The sequence below is a fragment of the Durio zibethinus genome, chromosome 11 (assembly GCF_047325235.1).
Source record: "Durio zibethinus cultivar Kanyao isolate XHJ-2024 chromosome 11, ASM4732523v1, whole genome shotgun sequence".
NCBI lineage: Eukaryota > Viridiplantae > Streptophyta > Magnoliopsida > Malvales > Malvaceae > Durio > Durio zibethinus.
Genome location: NC_143172.1, coordinates 24,217,787 through 24,239,268, shown reverse-complemented (window position 1 = coordinate 24,239,268; position 21,482 = coordinate 24,217,787). Strand labels below are relative to the sequence as shown.

Sequence of the window (21,482 nt, the reverse complement as noted above, 5' to 3'; positions counted from 1 at the left end):
GGTCTTCACAATGGGGAATCAAAAAAGACACGTTATGGGTTTTGTAACTGCCGATGAACGACGACGATCGGTGCTGCCAGACAATGCTGGCAACGTAAAGTAATCAGGAAAAATGATGATTGCCGATTGAAAGATTCGAGAGAGAGACGGGAAAGAAGCAAGGTTTTTAGAGGTAAAAACAAAATTAGAAACTAAAGGAAATGAAAATTTTGGTTTTTATTGTTTATATAAAACAATGAGTTTTAACAAGAAAAAAAATGAAAAATAGGAAAGAACGAAATGAAAAAAGATAAGAGAAAAGAATTGGATCAGTTGACATGGCACCTAACAACTGATGTGGCACTGCCTTGCTCTAAATGACAGAAAAACAATTTCCTCAAATTTAAGTAACTAAATTGAAAATGATAATACTTAAGTAAACTCTTAAAGTTGAGTTCCTATTTATGTATTTTACCGTTAAAATAATGAAAAGCCTACAGACAATTAAAAATTTGTTTGAAAATAAATTCCTAAATAAAAGATTATAAATTAAAAAATAATTTAATTTAGAAACCTAACTGAATATTATTATTATTATTATTATTATTATTATTATTATTTTACTGGAAAAACAAAAATTCATTCGCAACTCTTTGAACAATGTTCAACAAACAACAATTACATAAAAAAGCTAGCTTGTCAGTTTGCAATAAGAAATTTTATTCATGCAGCTACCGGAATGCATGCATCAGAATGGCAGCAATGTTTAATGGACGCTACTTATGCACACAAAAGCATTGACTTATTTCAATCATAAACTATAAGCAAAAATAAAACATGAAACACAACATTTCAAACCCAGACAAAACCTTGTTAATTTCATTGCTGTATATAACATAAACATAAACAGGTGAGATAAATAATTATGGATGGTTTTAACCCCAATGCTTAAAATGCAACACAAATTAAAAAGCAATAAATGACAATCGTTGATTTCGTCAACATCCAAAATTTTGAAAATGCGTTAGTTGGGAACTTGAGGCCAGATATAAGAAAAATAAAGCAGTTTTGAACCTACAACAGAGTTGAATCCAAATTCAACCCCATTTTAATTACCATTGCCTTAGTTTCTTGACTTACCACCTCTTCCGTGGCCTCGTCCACCTCCTTTTCCACCTCGTCCTTTCCGACCCCCACTGCCCAATGCCCTGTTTGCATCAGGTTTAATCTTCATATCTTCTGGCAGGGGAAGTATATGATCAACACACTTCCTAAAGCTAAAATCGTCAACACTTTCATCATCCCTAATGACAAAAAAACATTTACTTTTCCACATTGGATGATTTTGTATTTGGAAAGCTTTGATCCCTCCACCAATCTTTTTATCAGGCTCTAGATGACCTTTTTTAAGCAAGTCCAGCAATACCATGTGCTCATACTGTAATATAAAGTCAACAACGAACATAATATTAAACAAAATTTCAAGTACTTCAGTGCCAAAGGAACATATTTGACAATCCAAGATTGACGTGTACAAATTTTATGTGCATTCAAAGCATTTTAATGCATTAATAATCACTAATGATAGCACCTGGAGAAAAAAAAAATTGTTTTTAGTATTTATTCCAGAAACACCAAAATTTTGTGTAAAAGAACTTGAAATTCAAAAAGTCATATGCAGCCAGTAATCAGTTAGCATCATTGTCTACAGCTTTGCTAGTTTAAATATAGCTGGAAGGTTAAACTCTTAAAACAAGCAGCATATTAATCGAATTATGAGTTTAAAACCCAAGTGGGTTTCTTGAAAGCAACGTGGATTACAACTCACAAGCCGAGAAATATAAAGGAAGATCTACATGCATTCATGGGCATAGGATGTATCCCCCCCTCCCCTCCCTTAGGTCCGCATGTAAGAGTTTGTAAGTTAGAGACCACATGCAAAGGCCAATTTTAATTTGAAAGAGACCAATAAAAGAAGTTGTGTTTCTTCGATGAGCCACCAATACAACTATAAGTAGAGTTTACACTAACCAGATGTAGCAGATGCAATATTCCACATTCAAACACTAGAATTACAAACAGAATTCAAGAAAACTACTAATGCAAGAAATTGATTAACCAAGCAATTGACTGAGCTCAGCTAACTTAAACTTCTCCATTAAAATATCAACTTTGCTTGGCAAGAAGGATAGAAAAAGGATAAGAACGAAAAAACATTTAATCTAACAGTTAAGTTTCAAAACCACTTTCTGACTTTGTAGATTAACCATTGGATTAAAATTTTTCCGTCCTTCCTACCAAACAAAACATGACAGCTTTTCCTCCATCCAAACACACCTAATAACACCAGCAAGCAGTAATGTTGTACTTAGCTTCTAATGAACAATAAGTGCAATTCAACTCCTTTACAACATTAAGCTTCAGATAACTAAAAAGTTTACAACTTAAGCAATCATGTTCTTTCTTCATTCATCATGAAAGCTATGATTGTAATACTGACATAAATCAAAATCTTCTTCTCTTTTACATGAAATAGAACATCAAATAAATAAATAAATAATCAAAGAAAACTAACGGCAAAACCAAAATTAAGATATTTCAATTAGTACCTTGTTAAGGTTGAGTTGAGTAGGCCAATAATGAAGCAAAGTGTAAAAATAATCAAACATCTCGACTGACGACCCGAAATCCTTCGGGCCGAGCCGGACACGACCCGACTCGGACTTCTCCTCCAGCCTTTCTTCCTCTACAGACTTCTCCAACTTCTGTTTTTTAGATACCTCGTCGCTTTCTTTGCCGTCTTCTTCTCTGCCGCGCTTCGACTTTGAGTCACCGTTGTTGACACCATTGGCGTCGTCTACGTCATCGGGGTTTTGGGCGGAAGAGTTAAGGTTTTCGAGATCCATGTCTTCAGTTGGTGTGTTGGTCTCGGAAGGCTCTACCGATGCCTCTTTCTCTGCCATTTAGGAAGCTGAAACCCTAGGACGTTTGGCGGCAGTGGTGGAGTTTGTATTTGCAGCAGCGGAGAGGGTTTAGATTTTGGTTTTTTTTTCTCTTTGGTAGAAATTTGGAAAAAGGGCTTAAAATGTTACGCTTAGATTTTTTTTTTATATAGAATGACACGCTTGGATTTTTCTTTTTCTTTTTTTTTTTAACTTTTAATTAATTCTAATCTTGCGAATTTAGGATATAGACGGTAGGAGTGAGAAAAAAATCAATTTGAAATTAAAATGTTTGGTTTGATTTGAAATAAATATTTTTATTTGGTTCAAATTAAGTTTGAATATTAAATATATATATTAAATTTAAATAAAATTTGAATTAAAAAGTACAAAATTAAAAAATAAATCAAATTATATTATATATTTTTTATTAATTTTCTTTTTTTTAATTTTTATAAAATAAAAATAATTATTTTATATCAAATTTTATTTAAATATATTAAATTTTACATTAAAATAATATATAAAAAATAAATTTCAAAAATTGATAAATTAAAACCGAATCGAATTAATAAAATTTGATTCGAATCAAATTAAATCATATAAAAAATTGGTTCAAATTCGAATCGGATGTTAAAAATTTATAATATTATATAATATTCAAAAAATTCGAATCAAATATAATCCAATTTGAACTAATATTACCTCAAATGGATGAAGAGATTAATTTAGATAAGGTTGAAAATAATAATGATTAAAATTTAAAATTTAACTAAATTGATTCATGTGCTCATTTTAAGATATGACATCTAATAGGCTTAAAATTCAATTTTTTATAATTTTTTATCAAAAAAATAATGATTATAAAATTAATTATTATAACAATAAAATTATATAATGATGAAATTAAAATTAATAGTGAGAGATATGTATTTGCACTTGAATGTAATTATGGCAGTAAAATGAAATATACTAAAAAGATAAAATATCACTAAATATATTAAATTAAAATTTTATATAATGAAAATTTTAGATTATTTAATATTTAAGAAATTAATAAATTATTAAAATTATTTTTATATCAAAATAATAATTTATTAATAAATAATTAAAATTTAATAAAATTAGAAGTAACATATCAAATGATTTTATTTTTTAAAAATTGATAATAGTATTTTTTTTTAATAATAGATAATAATATATTTACACAAACTAAAACTTAACAAACTAATATTTAATTAATTATTTTTTGTGTTTATTTATATGATCAATTTTGTATAAAAAAATAACTAATGTTTCTTTTAATTTAAAAATGTATAAATAAATTATACCATTTATAATGTTGATATTATGTTTAATTCCTGTCCGAGACTAATCTAGTTTATGAATACTTCTAAAACAAATTCACTATCCAATAAAAAAATTAACATAAAAATAAATCCAGCATAAAAAATTATGTAATTTTCATTTTTAATTTGAAAATTCCTTACCTTTTTTCCATGAGATTTATGTTATCACCTTTTCGATTTTTTTAGTCTCTAAAATTTTTCACATTATAATGTCTTTTATATTTTTGTACAATTTAAATCATTTTGTGATATATTTGATACTTCATATATTCATGTTATGTATAATACTAATTATTTATATGTTTTTATTATATTTTATATAAATAATTATTTATTATAATTCGTATCAACAGAAAAACATGAAATATATTTTTTTTGCTTTATCAAATTCATATATGATTTTATTAAAATTTTAAATTATATTATCTTAATTTTTTCATATAATATCGTATTTTAAACTATCAAATATTTTTTTATCAATTATTTCTCGCAAGTTCTTAACAATATTTATATATATATATATATGTATATATACATATATATTTATTGAAAAGATAAGTTCTCAATAGATAATGTTGGTTTAAAAGATCCATCAATAATGTTCATAATATATGTCTCTTTAAATTATCTAACCATTGATTAGCCTCATTATCTTATCTCAGATTCCCAATCTTAGGAGAAAAATTGCTTTCCATTTACCAAACCACCCAATTCCCATCATTTTAAATTACAAATCTTTTCTCATCACTTTTTTTTATTTAAATAAAAAAAATTAAATGTAACTTTTCTTTCTTGATGAAGGTTTCTTAGATGGATGATTTACTTTAATATGGATGTGATGGGTGGAGAGGCACTAAAATTACATAGTTTCAAAGGAAAAAAAAAGTAGAGCAAGGTCAAAAAAAAGCTAGAGCGGGTCTTTCACTCTTATGTTTCTTTATATATTAACATTAACGAAGTTTTAGATTTAATTCAATAATTAGATTAAATTGTAAAATTTTCCTAACAAACATATGTAAAATGGATTCACTTATATTAGGGTAAGAGTTAGACATTTTATTAAAATTTTTAAATCTAAATGACCACTTGTAAGAATTATGAATTTAAACTAGATTCAAATATAAAAAAATATATAACTTTTACATTAATATATATATATATATATGTTTATTAAACAAATTTCTTTTCTCAAATTTGAAAAATATTATACAATCCAAAGCAATTTGTATTTTGAACGAGTTTCAAATTATTTTCAAAGTTGGTATAATTTACTCATCATTTCATTGTTTTTATCTTTTATTATTCTTAAGGTGTGATTGGTTTAAAAAATTTTAAATTTTGTGAAGGTAAATAATTTGGAGAAAATTGATAGTCGAGGTGAATGAGTGAGTCATATTTTGTTGACATTAGAGAATGTAAAATTTTTGTATTTGTTTTGAGAAATTTAAAATTATCTAATGAATTATTTTATTATGTTATTTTTAATGATATTTAAATAACATGTGATATCTATAAAATAATTTATTTAATATTTTTATAATATATTTATTAACACATGAATAACCGATTTATTTAATATTTTCATAATATATTTATTTATTTTTTAAAAGTCATAATATGTTTATTTATTTAATTTGCAAGTAGTTTAATCAAATTAATTTATATATTTATATAATGTTAAACATATATCAATTTTATAATTCATTAATACATTTTATATCTTATGTCTCGAATATAGGGTTGGCAGCCCAACCCGAGTCCGACGGGTTTCAACTTGACTTGATCTCATTGGGTTAAATTTTTTTTTGAAAAATTCAGTTTCGGGTCGGGTCAGGTTCGAAATTTAGGTAAATTTGATTCAACCCAACTCGATACTATATTAAAAATTATATTTTAATTTTTTATTTATATATAATCATATAATTATATTTTAAAAATAATATTTTATTAATTTTCGATCAGATCGAGTCGGATACGATTTATGCATATATTAAGTTTTGGGTCAGGTTCGAATATTAAAAAATAAAAAAAATTTGATCGAGTATAAGTTTTATGATTATAAAATAGAATCGGGTTCGAGACGAGAAAAACCCACCCCAACTAACCTGTTGCCAACCCTACTCGAATATATATACATAATATTATAGATAGTTTAACACTTCTAAATAATTTAATAAAATTAAATATGCAAAATACTATATGTAATTTGAACAAACAACTTTTTTATTAATTAAAAATAAATATTTTATTATGTTCGTGTTAGATTTGGTGTTGAATTATGATGCAATTTTTGTGATACTAAAAGGAATAGATAAAAAATGCTAATTATTTAACTAAAAGTAAGATAAATTTTGTTTTCCATAAAAAATCCTAAAAATCCTAGAAAAGGGAACGGTTTCTGATTCTAGGTTTTTAAAGAATAAAAAAAATACAAAAAGAAATTTTTTTCATCCCTTTGCCCACTATATTTTTGTCCTAAATTTAATGCAGGGCCTAAAAGGGAATTTCGACTATAACTAACATAAGATTAGGGGTGATTCGGTACTATTTATGTTTTGTGATTTATGTTTTTGTTTTATTGTTTTAAAAGAATAAAAACTTGTTTAGTAAGTTGTTTTATTTTAAAAATAAAAAATTAATTTCAATAAATTTAAAATAAAATAAGTTAAAAATAAGACATTTAAAAATATGAAAATAAAACATAAAATTGCACACAATGACAAACAAACCCTTAAAAAACCAAACAGCTACAAACTAACGGAAATTACGTAATCCTTATCTTTGGACGGACGTTACCAAGCCCAAATTACAAAGCTTCGTTGAAACCGAGCCTGAATGTCTCTATCTAAATACTAAAAATTCTTATCTTTTTATTTTTTTAATTTAATTTTCTAAATCATATTTCCTATATAAAAAGGGGAAAAGAAAATCCTTGTCTTGTCAATTTGTTTAATTTCCAAGCAAAGAAAAAGAAAGACCTTAGACTTTACAAAAGGAGAAAAAAGTAACATTTCAGACTCCAAAAAACAAGCGCCATTTTCAGGTAATTTTTATACTGTTATGTTTTGCTTTTATAATTATGAATTTGTTCAATTAAGATCATGATTGTGGGGTTTTTTTTGTCGGTTTTCAATTGATTCTCTTTTGAGTTTGGGAATTTTGGTTGGGTTGGATTGGGTTGTTTGGTTGCTGAGAAAATGAAGGAAATAATTTGCTTTTTTTTTTCTTTTTCATTTTCGGTGGAAAATTGAAAAAAAAATGGAGATTTGAGCAAAATATGAAGTTTATTTTTTATAACTAAAGCTGAAAGTTTTATGGTAGTTGGTTTCCTTATTATTATTATTATTGTGGGTACAGCCCATTACCCATAGGAAGAAAATTTTAGAAAATAAATAAAAGAGAATATTTTGAATTCTGTATGCAAATTAATGAAAAATGGAGAGAGATTCAGAAATGTTCATATGTGAGGGGTTTTACCAAGGACACTAAAAAAAGAATTCAAGATTTTGATTTCTTATATCTTACTCGAATTTTATTACATTCTAAACGGTTGAATCTAGCATTAAGTTTTAAAGTAAAAGACTTGTATGTTAGTTTTGGAAGTACATTTTGCAGTTGTATTCTCACCTATTGTTCTAAGGGGAAGTTTTGCTGCATTGTTGTATGTTATAAGGACCTTTTCTTTTGGATAAAAATGGGTGATCATCTGGTTTTATGTGTGGACCGTCTCATAACTCCTGAAAGTTTGCAATCAATGCAAGAAGCTGATGCGGCAGGCTCTTCTGGTGAAGGTTCTTCTCAAGTAGCTGAGCTACATGCTTGTGCTGTTGATGTTAAGGAAGTGGAAGAATATAGTTCCTGCGATGAAGAATATCCACTTATCCAGACAGTTGAATGCCGAATCTGCCAGGAGGAGGACAGCATTAAGAATTTGGAGACACCTTGTGCATGCAGTGGCAGTTTGAAGGTATTCATTGTTTTGGAGCATTTTGAGACTTACTCCCTGAAGTTTTCTATTTCAATTTATTCAGTAAAACAGTCAGGTCTGCCCAATTATGACATGCTATTAGCTCTAAAAGTTTCAATTACCATTAGCTCTAAGTACTATAAAAGTTCCTTTTTTTGTGAAAAATATATATGTGAGCTACGCTTGAGTGCCATTATGATGTGGTAAAAGGGCTTGATGGGTTTTTCCCTCTTTGTTACTATCAAATTACTTCTAACTGCTTCTGTTTAATCATGATGTGGTTTCATTGGCTTGTCTTCATATTTTGTGGTTTAATAGCTTTAGCTGACAAACTTTTATATCCAGTTTGCCCACAGGAAATGCGTTCAACGTTGGTGCAATGAGAAAGGAGATATAACCTGTGAGATTTGTCATCAGGTAAACCTCTACTCTGGAAATGCTGCTATCTTCATCAGTTCATCTAGGAGGAAGAAATTTGCTGCTTTTTTGTATTTGCATTTCACTCACATCAATTTGCTATTCATGAAAATAAAAAAGTGTCTGGTTTCAGAGGGTAACAATTTTAATTTCCTTTCTTTTTGTTGATGAATCACTTATTATGTTGTTGATTGACAACAATGGTTTAAAGTTGCACATTTATCTGATTGCATGGTTTTTTTATCATGTACTAAAAAATTGGGAAAAAAACCTTTATATTGTGGCAATTTTCAATTTCAGATGAGGAAAGACTGAACACTAGTCATATGGTAGCTATATTTTCCCATGATTTTGGGCTCCCTTATCTTGAAGGAAGTTTTGCAGTTTTACTTTTTTGTTTCCTGTTTGTTTATGTTGACTTGTCATGTAGTTTTATCTGATGGTTTTGAATAGTTTGTTATATTCTTTAGCTAGCAACACCTTAAATGCTCAAGGATATTTTTCTTTGCTCTTTGGTATCATCCTAGGGGAATACTTTTAGTGGATCTCATTTGCATAAGAAAATTCTGGTCTTTTGTCTTTGTTGCACTTTTGTTCTTTCTTTGAGTGGTTCTAGGCTTCATCTTTTAGCCCCTGATGTAAAATCAGTTTTGTCCCTAAAGGATTTTAACTTAGAAGCATTAATTTTGATGTTTGAAATATGGATAAGCTTTCTGTTTCAAGGTGTTTGGCTGAAACCATTTAAGTACATGAAACAGAAGTTCAGTTTTCTTCTATTAAAATAACAATAAAATTAATCAAAGGTTGCTTTCAGTACCTGCTACTTTATTGCATGAATGACAGCTGGTATAGTCTAACAATCAGTGAACATATTATATTGTTCACTTTGTCTTTCTCATATAACTTAATCTACCTAGTTGTCAATTGGCTAATTGTATGCTCCTCGTAAGTCAAGCTTTCCTGCCACCTAGGCAGTGAATCTATTGAATATGATGTGGCAATATTCATGACCTGTATGTTGTTTAAAGTATTTTTTTTTTCTGCAAGTGGAATATGAGATGTACATCAGCAACCACCTTTGAGCAACAAGCTTGTGAAAAGCATGATTTGATCTGAAATGACTTGATTAACAGATTGCAAGCTACCTGTATGCAAGAATTGATTTTTATAAACATCTTGTTTAGCGTTATTTTCTGTGTACTTTGTGCTCAATGGGAGATGTTGCTGATCTGCCTCTTCTATGTTCAATATGATATAGGTTTTGCTTTATGTGTTGGGGACTGTGTCTGGTTTATTGTGGAGTTTTTCCTGCTCATAAATATGGGCTTATGCTTCAAGCTTTTGATAAAATTGCTTGATCAATGTTGCATGTTTTCAAATGACAGAGGAGTGTATTCACAAATATTTGAGCCACAATGCTCTGTGCTCAAGGTTTGATGTTGCTGATTTACCTCTTATATTTTCAGCGTGACATAGGTTTGGCTTTATGTGTTGGGGATGTAAAAATGTGTCTGGTTCAAGGTGAAGTTTTGCCTGCTGACAAATATGGGCTTATGAATCAAGCTTTTGATAAACTTGCTTATTTCTATGTTGCATGTTTTCAAATGACAGAAAAATGTAAGTTGCATGTTATCAGATATTCAGGTGCATTTGATAGTCCTATGATACTAACTGTTGGTGATTTTTGCAAACCATGTAATATGTCAAAATATGTGTGAAATGCTAGTATTTGTTAGAAGATTCATATGATAACAATTTTCCATTAACTTTTTTCTTTGGACAACAAACATAGTCATCAAATGTTTCTTTAACTGATATAGTCTTAGTTTTGAGTTGAATTATTGAGCTAATTTACTAACTTTTTCCAAAAAAATATTTGATTTGCAGCCTTACCAACCAGGATATACTGCGCCACCACCTCCTCCTCAGTCAGAGGATGCCACAATTGATATCAGGCAAGTTTCACAAGTGTGGACTTGCTTACCCTGAATATAGACATGAACTATCTTTGCTCTGTTTCTCTTTCTTGGTTTTGTTATCAATGTTGGTCTTGTAACCACAGTTGAAACTTTGATATTTCTAAGAGCCTTTTCTGTTTGTGAGGATCTATCTATATGAGAAGCTGTTTGGTAATCTGTAGGATGTGTTCACTTGTTTGCTCATCACTTTTGACTTACTATTTTCCTAATTTTTTATATTGATACAGTGAGGGTTGGACAATCTCTGGTGCTCCTTTGGATTTGAGTGACCCTCGAATTTTAGCAATGGCAGCTGCAGAACGCCATCTTTTGGAGGCAGATTATGATGAAGATGCTGATACCAATGCTAGCGGAGCTGCATTTTGCCGCTCTGCTGCCCTAATTGTAAGCTTTTATTCCTCTATAAAAGTAAAACAATTCATTTGCTATTCTTACTTATTAGCATATGTTAAGAAAAAATCTTGGTTGTTCCTTACTTCCTTTTATTTCCTTTATGAGTTTTCTGCACACAATAGATCAACTATCAATGATCGAGGTGTCTTGTATATTACACAATGTGGTGTTCTTTGATCTCTTTCGCCCATTTCTTTTTGAACTGGTAGTGTACTAGTTATCAGCCTCTTCTGGACTTTTAATGTAGGTTATTGAGTTGCATCGTAAATCCTGAATTACTAGTTTTTATTTTTGGAGGCAAACGTAATCACACTTTGGTTCTCAGTTAACAAAACATTTTTCCTGTCCTCATTCTAACTACCCAATAAATAATAGGAATTGCTGTTAATTTCTTCTTCTTGTTCTGTTTGGATCTTATTTTCTTTGTTTATTTGCAGCTAATGGCTCTTCTACTTTTGAGGCATGCTCTCTACCTAACCAATGGAGATGGGGATGATGAAGCAACTACATTTTTCTCTGTAAGCATGGCAAGAATTTGCATTAATATTCTAGTAGTTTACATTGTTTTGTTGTTTAATTGAAACATTTTATGCTATGTAGCTTTTCCTGCTTCGTGCTGTGGGCTTTCTTCTCCCATGTTACATCATGGCCTGGGCCATCAGCATATTGCAGCGCCGAAGGCAGAGACAGGTAATGGCTCTGGCTCTTAAAAAATAACAGCACTATTTTACTTAATCATGAAGAGGTTGATCTAGATCACAGAAGAATACTGAAAATATGGGTTCTTGTCTCTCTTTTGAGATTTGTACTCCACATACTTGATAAGGTTTTAGTCTTATGAAGAAGATATTGCTTCAAAACTGTTTGGCTGTAGGAAGTTTATTCATTAGAGGTTAAAATTCAATTAAGAACTTCAAAGCTTTCCGTGTATGATATCCTCTGTCACTCCTAGTAGCGTTGACTTGTCATATTCATGCAGTTTCCATAAACAAAAGCTAAATTGGCTCATGCTGTTTTAGCTGGTTCAAGTTATTTTAATTTGTATTTTTTTTTTTAAATTTCTTTTGGTAATTAATTGTATGTTTTTATTTCCTTATTGAAACAGGAAGCAGCGGCTGTTGCAGCAACTGAAGTTGCATTTCTGATACAGGCAGGGCAACGCAGGGGTATACAGTTCAATATAGCACCAGGACCTGCAGCAACTCCTCGTCAGGAGCCACTTCAATAATGTGACAGTCCTTTTCTCTGGTAAGAGGCTATGGTGGTGAAGAGGGTTAGTTTAGTAATGAAACTATGGGTAAATTGTTTTACTCATTCTACTAGCAGTGAAAGAAAACAAGGTGGTTGTGTTCCTCGCATTTGTTATGTTGTATGTCTAATTGTTATTTCAGAAAACCCTGATGATTTTTTTTTTCCTACTTATTTGAAGGCATCAATGTCACTGTTTATGTTTGTACATAAATCTTGAATCTCATTCCCTCATTTTCACTGCATGAGGAACTTGGATTACTGGATTTGTTGAATATAATTCCAAACTTGCTTGGATGCTCCAGGTTTTCCTTTTGAAAACTCTCTCTTATCTTTTCATGTTTAACTCATCCAATCTTGTCATATTGCAAAAGTTTTTGCCTTATGTATCATGTTTATGAAGATGAATGCACCAGTTGATTGCTCTCGTTACCATCATTTGCTGGTTTCTTGTCTTTGTTGTTATAATCTTTCTAGCTGCTACTGTCAAGCGACTATTAGCTTGGTTTAAACTGTTGTTAAATCTTTGGTACCTAGGGGAAATCAGGTGGCACAAAATTAATCAACAGCATCCTAATGTATTCAAAAGTCCTGTTTTAGATGATGTTGCATCTTTTCTTCATTCTTGTGTTGTAGATGCTTCCACTTTTATGAGCTCTGAAATTGCTTTTAAATTTCAATTTTGCGGGCTTCAATGGGACTTCTATAGTTACTACTTCTGTACTATTGTATCTGTTTTTCACTGTTTTTTGGTTCAGCATTACTGGTATTACATTTCATTCTTGAAAAAAATTTAAAGAAATTTATCATTTAATTAGATAAGAATCATCAGATAGTTAATTGTTAGTGGTGTTTTTGTTTTGGTTATAATCAATCTTTAATTCTATATATGTTATTTAATTACTGTTATTTGGCATGAAAAAGGGTCAGTCTAGTATCTACCTTTACACAATTTATCAGTTCTTTTCTTCTAATAATTGGTGGACCCTAATGAATCAAAATTGGGATAGAATTGACCCATTGTGCTGGAACAGCTAATCTGGGGTCCGGTTTTCTTTAGACAAAAAAGTTGTCAAATCCTAACTATTAGCTTAGGACCAACCTTGGGAATCAACAACGCCACCAAATGTAGTTATCTTTTGCAAATTGAATTTCATATCTATTTTTAGCTATAAGTGATTCTTAAGCTTAGTTTGATACAATTTAAAGCTTTCTTAATTCATTTTAAAGCTTTCTTAATACATTTTTTTAATCGGTTCAAATAAATTTATTTATATATGATTTAACAAATTTATAAAAAAATATTTTTCATATCTTATCAACAAATTGAAACTATAATAAAAAAAATTCTCTTCACAAGAGTTGAACATTCCATGACCATACGACCTTTATTTGTTCAAGAAGAATAGAACACGTGGATTCAAATTATGACGAGTAATGCAATTTCGTTGGACTTTGATTTTTGTTCTACACATAGAATGGATAATAAGTAATACCATTTTGTAAGTGGTGTTTGTTTTCTGTAAGTAGTCGACATTGTAGCATTTTCCAAACATGGATAAGTTGGCTTTGGCTGCTGGCAGGAATCCATGATGGCTTTAGGGTTTGATATTCTTTGACATGCCAAATTTTATATGCGCTTTTAGCCTGAATATATTTGAAGATCATAATGGATAGGATAGAGCATCTCTGATGCATGCAGATGAGTGAATAAAAGGAAATCAAAGGGAAATAACATATGATTGATGGCGAATGGTGGTTTGGGAAAGCAACAACTCCTTTCAATTTTATTTTATTTTCTTTTGCTTTATAAATGCAACTAAAGAAAAAGGCCCAACTCTACTAGATTATGTTAAACTATTGTGCATTAGGTTTGGACCACGACCTGTCCCCATCTTTCCAACCAACAACACAATACAAGCACATTCTTCTTTTTCCTTCTATCTTGAAAACTAGTAAAGTCGAAGACGTATTTGAAACTTGAAACACAAATTACGAACGTTATCTGAAGATGGTTGCATTATTCAAAATCTCATGTTTAAGATGAGATAAATTATCCTGTTACTTTTTATGTAATTTTAAGCAGTTACGTGAAACAAAACAGATATGCGTTTTGTCAAGTTTTAGAAAGGATTAATGTAAGTATTTCTTAAAGTAAGGGTCCCTTAAATTAAATTTAAATTTGAAGAGAGTGAGGGGTCTTCATGGATACACGAGAAAAAAAAATAAAGAAAAGCAAGAGGGGCGACAAGAGAGGAGGCGAAATAAGGGAGAGAAGCACTGAGAGGGGATGAATTCTTTGGAACTTTGAATGGAGGGCAAGAGTTGGGTAAACCAAAGAAGAGAGAGGAAAGGAAAGAAAAGCATAAAGGAAACCCATTAAGCACAAGGAACCAAGACTCTGATTTTTTTGTTGCATGGAGGGAAGAGCTTGGAATTCTAAAGTTGGGTTTAGCATAAAGCAAGTGATTGGTTTTATTTATTTATTTTTTTGGAGATGTTACTGTTCCTCACCCCTTCTCCCAACATCTCTACTTTTAATGTCTTTCTTCTTACTGTACGTATCTGAAATTCTGGCTGGCTCATGGCTTTGCTTTGCCCACCCAAACTCACTTTAGTTCTCATGGCTAATAAAGCAATTACCTCAATGTTTTTCCTTTCATTTTCAGAACTAGTTTTCTCAATTTGTACCCAAAACTAGTTTTTCAATTCAGAAAATGATCCTTAATGGGTCAATAATTTTTTTACTAAAAAAAATTTAAGGAGAAGGAAAGTTTTTTTAATTTCATATTAGGATAAGTCCAAAGTTTTAGAAAACATTATTTACTTTGAATTTAAAGATCATTTGTTAAAAAAGATCACTGATAATAAATTTAAATTTAAACTTTACAAATAAAGTATTCGAATTTTATCAATTTGTTCAATCTCCATCAACAATGGTTCAATAATTTTATTATCATGGCCAAGCAAAACTTCTTGTTTATATAGTTTCCTGTATTCAAGGGATTGATTTATTAAGATTTGCAAAAACTGTATAAATATCTGAGCACTTACCAAAGAATTTATTAATATCAATATAATTGCTATCATGGATATATACCAAAAAATATATATAGCTTGCTTCGTTACAATTACTTTGTCCTAATATATGAGAGTATTTAGCTTGACCTATCCAAAGAAAAAGGAAAAGAAGCACCCATGTACATTTATGTAAGCTATTAGCCAAGTATAGTTGAAGACGTGGAGCAAGTAAATGTCAGCATGGTCGGATGATGTGGCAAGTCGGCTGAGATTTCAAGAGGATTGGTCTTTATTTGGTAAAAAAGAGCCAGGGCAAATGATAGGGAGATGTAGGGAAACCAAAATGACAAGATACTTGTCTTCCCAAGGATATAGTTCCAACTATAACTTTTTGTTCAAACCTGTCAGAGTCTTCTAATACGGCCTTTATATTGCTTCTGTGTCAGGCTTATGATTGAGGTGAATCTAAAACTTCCCTACATGTTCTGGGGCCCCTTCCCCGCTTTATGCCTTTAGTCTTCCAAATCCCATAAAAGACAAAACTTCAGGTTCATTCCTGCAGATATAAGCCATAGGAAGTAGGCTGGTGCTGTCTCAGACGACATAGTTAATTTTCTCATCATTGCCTCCAACAGGAGAGATACCTCTTGTCTTCTGTCTCTCTTGTATTTCCTCTTTGAGCATAAACATGGTTTTTTCAGTTAATAGAGGGTTCATTGTTCTTTCTTGTATTGCTCTCTTGGTACTTCAACCAGAGATGGTTCTTGGCCTAAGGGGCATTGATCTTGCTCTCAGATGGGATAAAGGGTTGTTACCATTTGTTCAAAATTCACGCATTCTCAAGGCTGTTGCTGTGGACTCTTTGGAAACCAGGCAAAATTTGGCACCTGGTCCTTCAATGATGTTTGATCCCAATCAGTCAAACAAAAGAACAGTTAAAAAAGGATCGGACCCCATTCACAACAGATGTTGACATCCGAAGATTGTTTTTTCATTTCACAGGCAGAAGTGGCGAGGCAGTTTGTCAGCAAAGGATATGATGGCTTGAGGCTATGACTGATGCAAAGAAATGCAAATGGATTTCTGCTTTCTCAGTTGTTTCTCCATGCGGGTTTGTTGGGTTTTCTACATTTTCATTTGTTTCAGTCGAAGTTTTTGCTTGAGCAGAAGAATTGCACCAAAAATTCCACCTGGTAGCCATGATTTTCTCTCTTGTAATATATAAAACTAGGTCCTAACCAATAGAAGAATACCCAAGGATGATTGTACTTTCAGTTATACACAATGTAGCATGCCTCCTAGTTTTCTGAGGATTTACTCATCTTATTTGATTTTAGTTTTTGAATTTGGCAATGAAATAGTCAACTTCTTTTTGTTTCCTTTTGGTAAGATGCACTCTTCATTCAAAAACGAAAAAATATGTTTTGTACATGATATGTCAATATGAATTTTCACACAATAATTTATTAAACATGTAATAGACAAATATGAATACATAAATTATTACATAATAATTTTCATATTTTATACATGTTAAACATATAATAGACAAACACAAATACATGAATTGCTAAGTCTACTTAAAAATAGTCTTTGCAAATTATGGGCTCCATGGCAAACGTAGTCTCTGCAAAATCTTTTATTTACTCAGTTGTGCTGTGTTATTGGGCATTCAATTCAGCCTGCGCATCAATTTCAGAGAAAGAAATAATAAGCTGATGACGTTTTTTTGGATTGTTTCTGTGAACAATTGAATGAATGGAAGTGTAATCAGAAACAATATGGACCTGTAAAATTACTCACTGCTAAGAATGAATAAAAGAGTGAAAAGAAGGCCTTTACAGATTTTCAACAAAACCATGTTTGCTTCTCATTAAATTTTTAAAAAATGTACAACCAGATGTAAATCTGATGATCTCCATGTAATGCAAGGTTTGTAACCATCTTTGATCTTTCGACTTCTTGTTTGTCATTTTATTTGCGCTGCTCTGCGATACCTGTTCTCCCTGTGAATTCTAAATTGTATAGAAGGGACCTTACGAGCAACTGCTTGCCAAATCATATCCACAGCATCACAAGGCTGGGATGGGTACTGATACTGAAAGTGCGGAACAATTTCCTTCAATTTTTCCCACATCTTGGTCCACTGGTCTCTCTTAATTCCTCTAAGAAGGTTCAGTAGATATCCCTTCTTCACAGCATCGGATGCACGTACATATACGCAAAATTCCGAGTAGTCAATGACATCTTCAAATGGCAGCTCAATCTTATCACTTATAATCACAGGAACACAATGGCTGACAATAGCATCAAACAGACGATTTGAAGAAGGTGTATCACCAGCAATATTGAGGCAGAATTTGGATGTGGCCATCCCTTGCCTGGCCTGGTTGACTCCATTTCCTTGAATGGTGCCAAATGCAAAGTGTACATCTTTCTCATCTTTGAGAAGGTAATAAAGTTCTTGGCGAATAGCTCCTCCCTGAAGAAAATTTTCACACCAAAAATTATATTTATAGAGAGAGATCTAACCTGAAACATTTCAGTATGAGAAGTTCAGACTCAAATTCAATTCGCAAGTAAGTGTAATGACAAATGTTACTGCTGATTTAACTTGAGAGAATAGGAAGGAAAACTGAAAGGGCACATTAAAAAGAACCATTCCCTTTTCTCTAGTCTGCACTTGAACTATGCTAAAGATACATATACCATTATCTTCTGTTCCATATCAGTTTCCTCTGTGGTCCATCATGAATGAAACAAATTTTTTGCTTATGGTTACCATGAAAAAAGTTGTAATTTCATCTTCTAGTGCTTAAGTGCCACATGATTCTAAATATTTCCAGAGACGCATATATTAACCCTACGAATATGAAAAATTCTGGGGGAGGGTAGAACAGAACTCAGGACCTCCTTTTGGAGAACTATATTCCTTTTCCTAAAGCTGAAAGAAAAAATTGCAGTAACTGGAGTACCCTGTCTCTACCTAATGTAACCCAAGGCACAAAGGAAGGTTTTATAGGAGAACTGTGCTATGACCCATTGGAGCTAGCAGATAACGCTGCTCTATCTGATTTAGGATACCCTGCCTATAGTCAATTAATCATTTGAGAATCCTGAGCCTAGTACATGATCCAACTGCTCACACTCTGTCCTCCCCCACAAACCCATCACTCCTCTCTCCCCTTTCCCAAACCAATTGTCCCTTATATCACAAGCACATGGTGCATGAAAACCTAAGAAAATCTCTACACTTAATACTTTCATTTACTCATCTAAGCCTACGTTTATTAGTTAAGCCTACAAGAATGGCCACCTTCAAAATGGAAGCTAACTGTTATGCTACGATGCAAGATGGTTTTGATGATTTCAAAGAACTGTGGTAAAAAGAAAAAATAATCACTTCCATCTAAAAGTTATACCTTAGAAAGCAAACTAATAGATGATTCTTATCATCTATCTCCAAACAAGTAGTAGAACCTAGATGAAAAATAGCATATGGAATGGTGCCTATTATTCGCCTATCACCTGCTGGTGTTTACATTGCATAACAATCACTTGAGAAGTCTACTTACAATTCCTATCAGGATATTATTGAGCAATGTTTTCATCAAGTCACTTGCATTTCAACTTAATCAAGTTCAAGAAAAAAGAGAAATGTGCCTTAATACTAGTTTCATACATCCATAAAATGGTAGCAGTTTCTACCTCATGTTGGCAAGACTAATAGAAACAAACATTTAGATAATTCAATTCATAAAAGGTAGGGAAACTTACATCTTTCCTGTATATCGCTCCTTGGAAAAAGACTAATATTGGGCGTTTGTCAAATGGGGCTGAATCAGCACTTGGAGTGGTCCTCACGACATGCTTATAAGGAGTGATTATATCTTTCTCAAGATTTGCTATTTCGGTAGGGTATCTACCGAAATCTGCAAGCACAAACATTGCGGAACCTAATTTCCATCTTGCATCCAACATGCTATTTGGATGGTGCGCCACAATTAAGTGGTCCTTCCCCCCAAATCGCTTCCACTCATTCTGCATGGTCAGAAACTGAACTAATTTATTCTGCAATTTTTTATTAACACTAACTTTCTCCTTTCCTCGAAGCTTTGAATGCCGATTGTAACTGAGAGACGAAAAGAATGGCACAAAAATTACATCTGCTTGACTTGAATTTTTAACTCTAATTGCAGCACATGGTCTGAGCACATTTGGTGTGTTTGAAGATAGAAGATCAAGGGTGAGCCAGTACTCCATGCTATGCTGTAGGTTCAACCCTCCAGGGTACAATGGGATTCTACTCGGATCATTTACCTCCGGCCACATCTGATTTGATTTTCCTTTCCAACCCAATAACCCAAAGTGAAATTCAGAAGGCAAGTCATACATATAAACCCTTAAAAGAGCCTGATTGGTGTCGCAGGACTTGATATTTTGCTGCCAGGAAGAACACATTTTCTTCCCATAACTGGATTTCTGACAAGGTGACTCTCCATTTTTTAATCGTATTTGAGCATCAACTTGTGAAGACTCAGATGAGAGGAACGGTAATTTTATTTGCTCATTTTTGACATTCGGTTTTAAGTAAACCGACGTGCCATTAAGAAGAATTAATTTGAAAACTGACTGAGGAATAAGAGATGTATTGCCAAATTGAAGAAGAAACACATAAGATACGATCAAAAGAAACATTGAAATGGTCATTATATAGAAAATAAACCTTGAGGGAAAGATGCCCTTTTCCCACATAGGTGATATCTTAAAAAACCAGGCTAATAAATTCAGAGAATAAAACAAACAGCAAAAGAAGAGAACCAATTCAGTTCTAGCTAAACTGCTAAAGCGATGACTGCATTCAACTTGTAATCAATCATTGCTACTTGATCAGCGTAAAACTGGGGGCTAAAACCCAATTTCTTTCTTTCAACCCTGAAGGGTGAGTTGAGAAGACTTGAAGGAGGCTTTCTTCTATGAAATTTTCTAGTACTAAAGAGACCAGCTTTCTCTACCAATCCCAACCCACCAATCTAAGGTAAAAAAATCCCTTTCCTGTAAAGTTGTCCACAGATTATACGCTTATAAACTTGGTAAACGCACAAAATCTTATACCTCTCGGAAAGAAAAAAAACATAAGCGTCTTTCCTTGTATTGCTCAGCAAAGAAAAATGCCATTAATCTGCAAAACACCAGGAAGAACAAATGAACACTAAAAAACACAGTTCGTTTCATCTCATACAAAAAGATGAACAGCTACACTTCAAAAGAAGATCCCGGAAAAAAATTCTAAAAACTATTTAAAATAAACAAAAAAAAGAGTAAACTTGCATGAAAAATAGTGGAAAAAATCAAAACTTTATCATCAGAGAATGCAAGTTAGATGATTTGCAGAAATGGGTAGCCGACAAATTGCAAGAAAAATGAAGAACAAAAAAAAAAAGGACCTTTACGGTGTAAGGCCTGCCCGATGGAGTGAAGAATCGTTCTTTGGGGAAATGTAGAGAGACGCAAAGTGAGAGGGAAGGCAATGGTCTTTGATTAAAATAATTACCTTTTAAGTGCCATAATTTAATACCATTGGTTAATTTAATAGTCTTCTGGCAAATACATCCAAGTAGGCTGTAGCAGTGACGACTTAGATGAGGAAAAGAGATGAAGACGAGAAGTGGAATCACACGACTCTTAAAAGTTTTTACTTTCGTTTTTTTGTATTTTTTTTCTACTCCATTAATTATAAATTTGCTTTTTTTTTTTTTTTGGGTAAGAATATAAATTTGTTTTGTTTCTTTGCTTTTCAGAAACAGCTGCGCCTTTCCCAGTTTCCAAAATGTGAACAGATGGAGAGAGACGTTTCTTTGTTTATATTTACATTGATTTACTAAAGAGTGTCCAAAAAGTACTGGCCACTCCTAAGTTTATTTTTAAAAAATCTTGATTAGTGTTGTTAAATTGATATTTTTAAATATATATAATTAATATATTATCTTTATTTAATTTTTTTAAAAATAGGATAATACATTATTGAATTTAATTCAATTATTTCATTAATTTATAAAATTTTAATTTTTTAAAAATTAATTTAAATCCAATCTAAACTTTATAATGATACTTTCACATTAAATGTTTAATGTAAATTTGAATTTGATCTTCTACTATTCAATTCTATTGCTTTAATCTCTACTCC

The 21,482-nt window shown here is 31.5% G+C and overlaps 3 protein-coding genes across 8 annotated transcripts; 1 reads left to right on the top strand and 2 right to left on the bottom strand.

Moving 5' to 3' along the window:
* Positions 1 to 829: 829 nt before the first annotated feature.
* Positions 830 to 3,075, bottom strand: LOC111289799 (protein EMBRYO DEFECTIVE 514). Its single transcript, XM_022881121.2, has 2 exons — positions 2,589 to 3,075; positions 830 to 1,417 (listed from the first exon to the last, which is right to left on the bottom strand). Exons 1-2 carry the CDS (start codon positions 2,940 to 2,942, stop codon positions 1,103 to 1,105), a joined length of 669 nt encoding a protein of 222 aa, XP_022736856.1. The 5' UTR covers positions 2,943 to 3,075; the 3' UTR covers positions 830 to 1,102.
* Positions 3,076 to 7,176: 4,101 nt separating this feature from the next.
* On the top strand, positions 7,177 to 12,595 carry LOC111291342 (uncharacterized). Of its 4 annotated transcripts, none has more exons than XM_022883018.2 (8): positions 7,177 to 7,313; positions 8,015 to 8,237; positions 8,583 to 8,654; positions 10,542 to 10,609; positions 10,861 to 11,017; positions 11,464 to 11,544; positions 11,627 to 11,716; positions 12,132 to 12,595. In XM_022883018.2, exons 2-8 carry the CDS (start codon positions 8,025 to 8,027, stop codon positions 12,252 to 12,254), a joined length of 804 nt encoding a protein of 267 aa, XP_022738753.1. In that variant the 5' UTR covers positions 7,177 to 7,313; positions 8,015 to 8,024; the 3' UTR covers positions 12,255 to 12,595. The 4 variants fall into 4 exon arrangements, with proteins under 4 accessions (XP_022738753.1, XP_022738752.1, XP_089624493.1 ...); XM_022883017.2 differs by having other exon boundaries at positions 7,181 to 7,313; positions 7,944 to 8,237; XM_089768367.1 differs by having other exon boundaries at positions 7,210 to 7,313; positions 7,886 to 8,237.
* A 4,516-nt stretch (positions 12,596 to 17,111) lies between these two features.
* Positions 17,112 to 21,040, bottom strand: LOC111291242 (putative arabinosyltransferase ARAD1). 3 transcript variants are annotated; one of them, XM_089768366.1, is made up of 3 exons: positions 20,850 to 21,040; positions 19,073 to 20,477; positions 17,112 to 17,777 (listed from the first exon to the last, which is right to left on the bottom strand). In XM_089768366.1, exons 2-3 carry the CDS (start codon positions 20,048 to 20,050, stop codon positions 17,265 to 17,267), a joined length of 1,491 nt encoding a protein of 496 aa, XP_089624492.1. In that variant the 5' UTR covers positions 20,051 to 20,477; positions 20,850 to 21,040; the 3' UTR covers positions 17,112 to 17,264. The 3 variants fall into 3 exon arrangements, with proteins under 3 accessions (XP_089624492.1, XP_022738617.2, XP_022738619.2); XM_022882882.2 differs by having other exon boundaries at positions 20,743 to 20,916; XM_022882884.2 differs by lacking the exon at positions 20,850 to 21,040 and having other exon boundaries at positions 19,073 to 20,711.
* Positions 21,041 to 21,482: the final 442 nt, after the last annotated feature.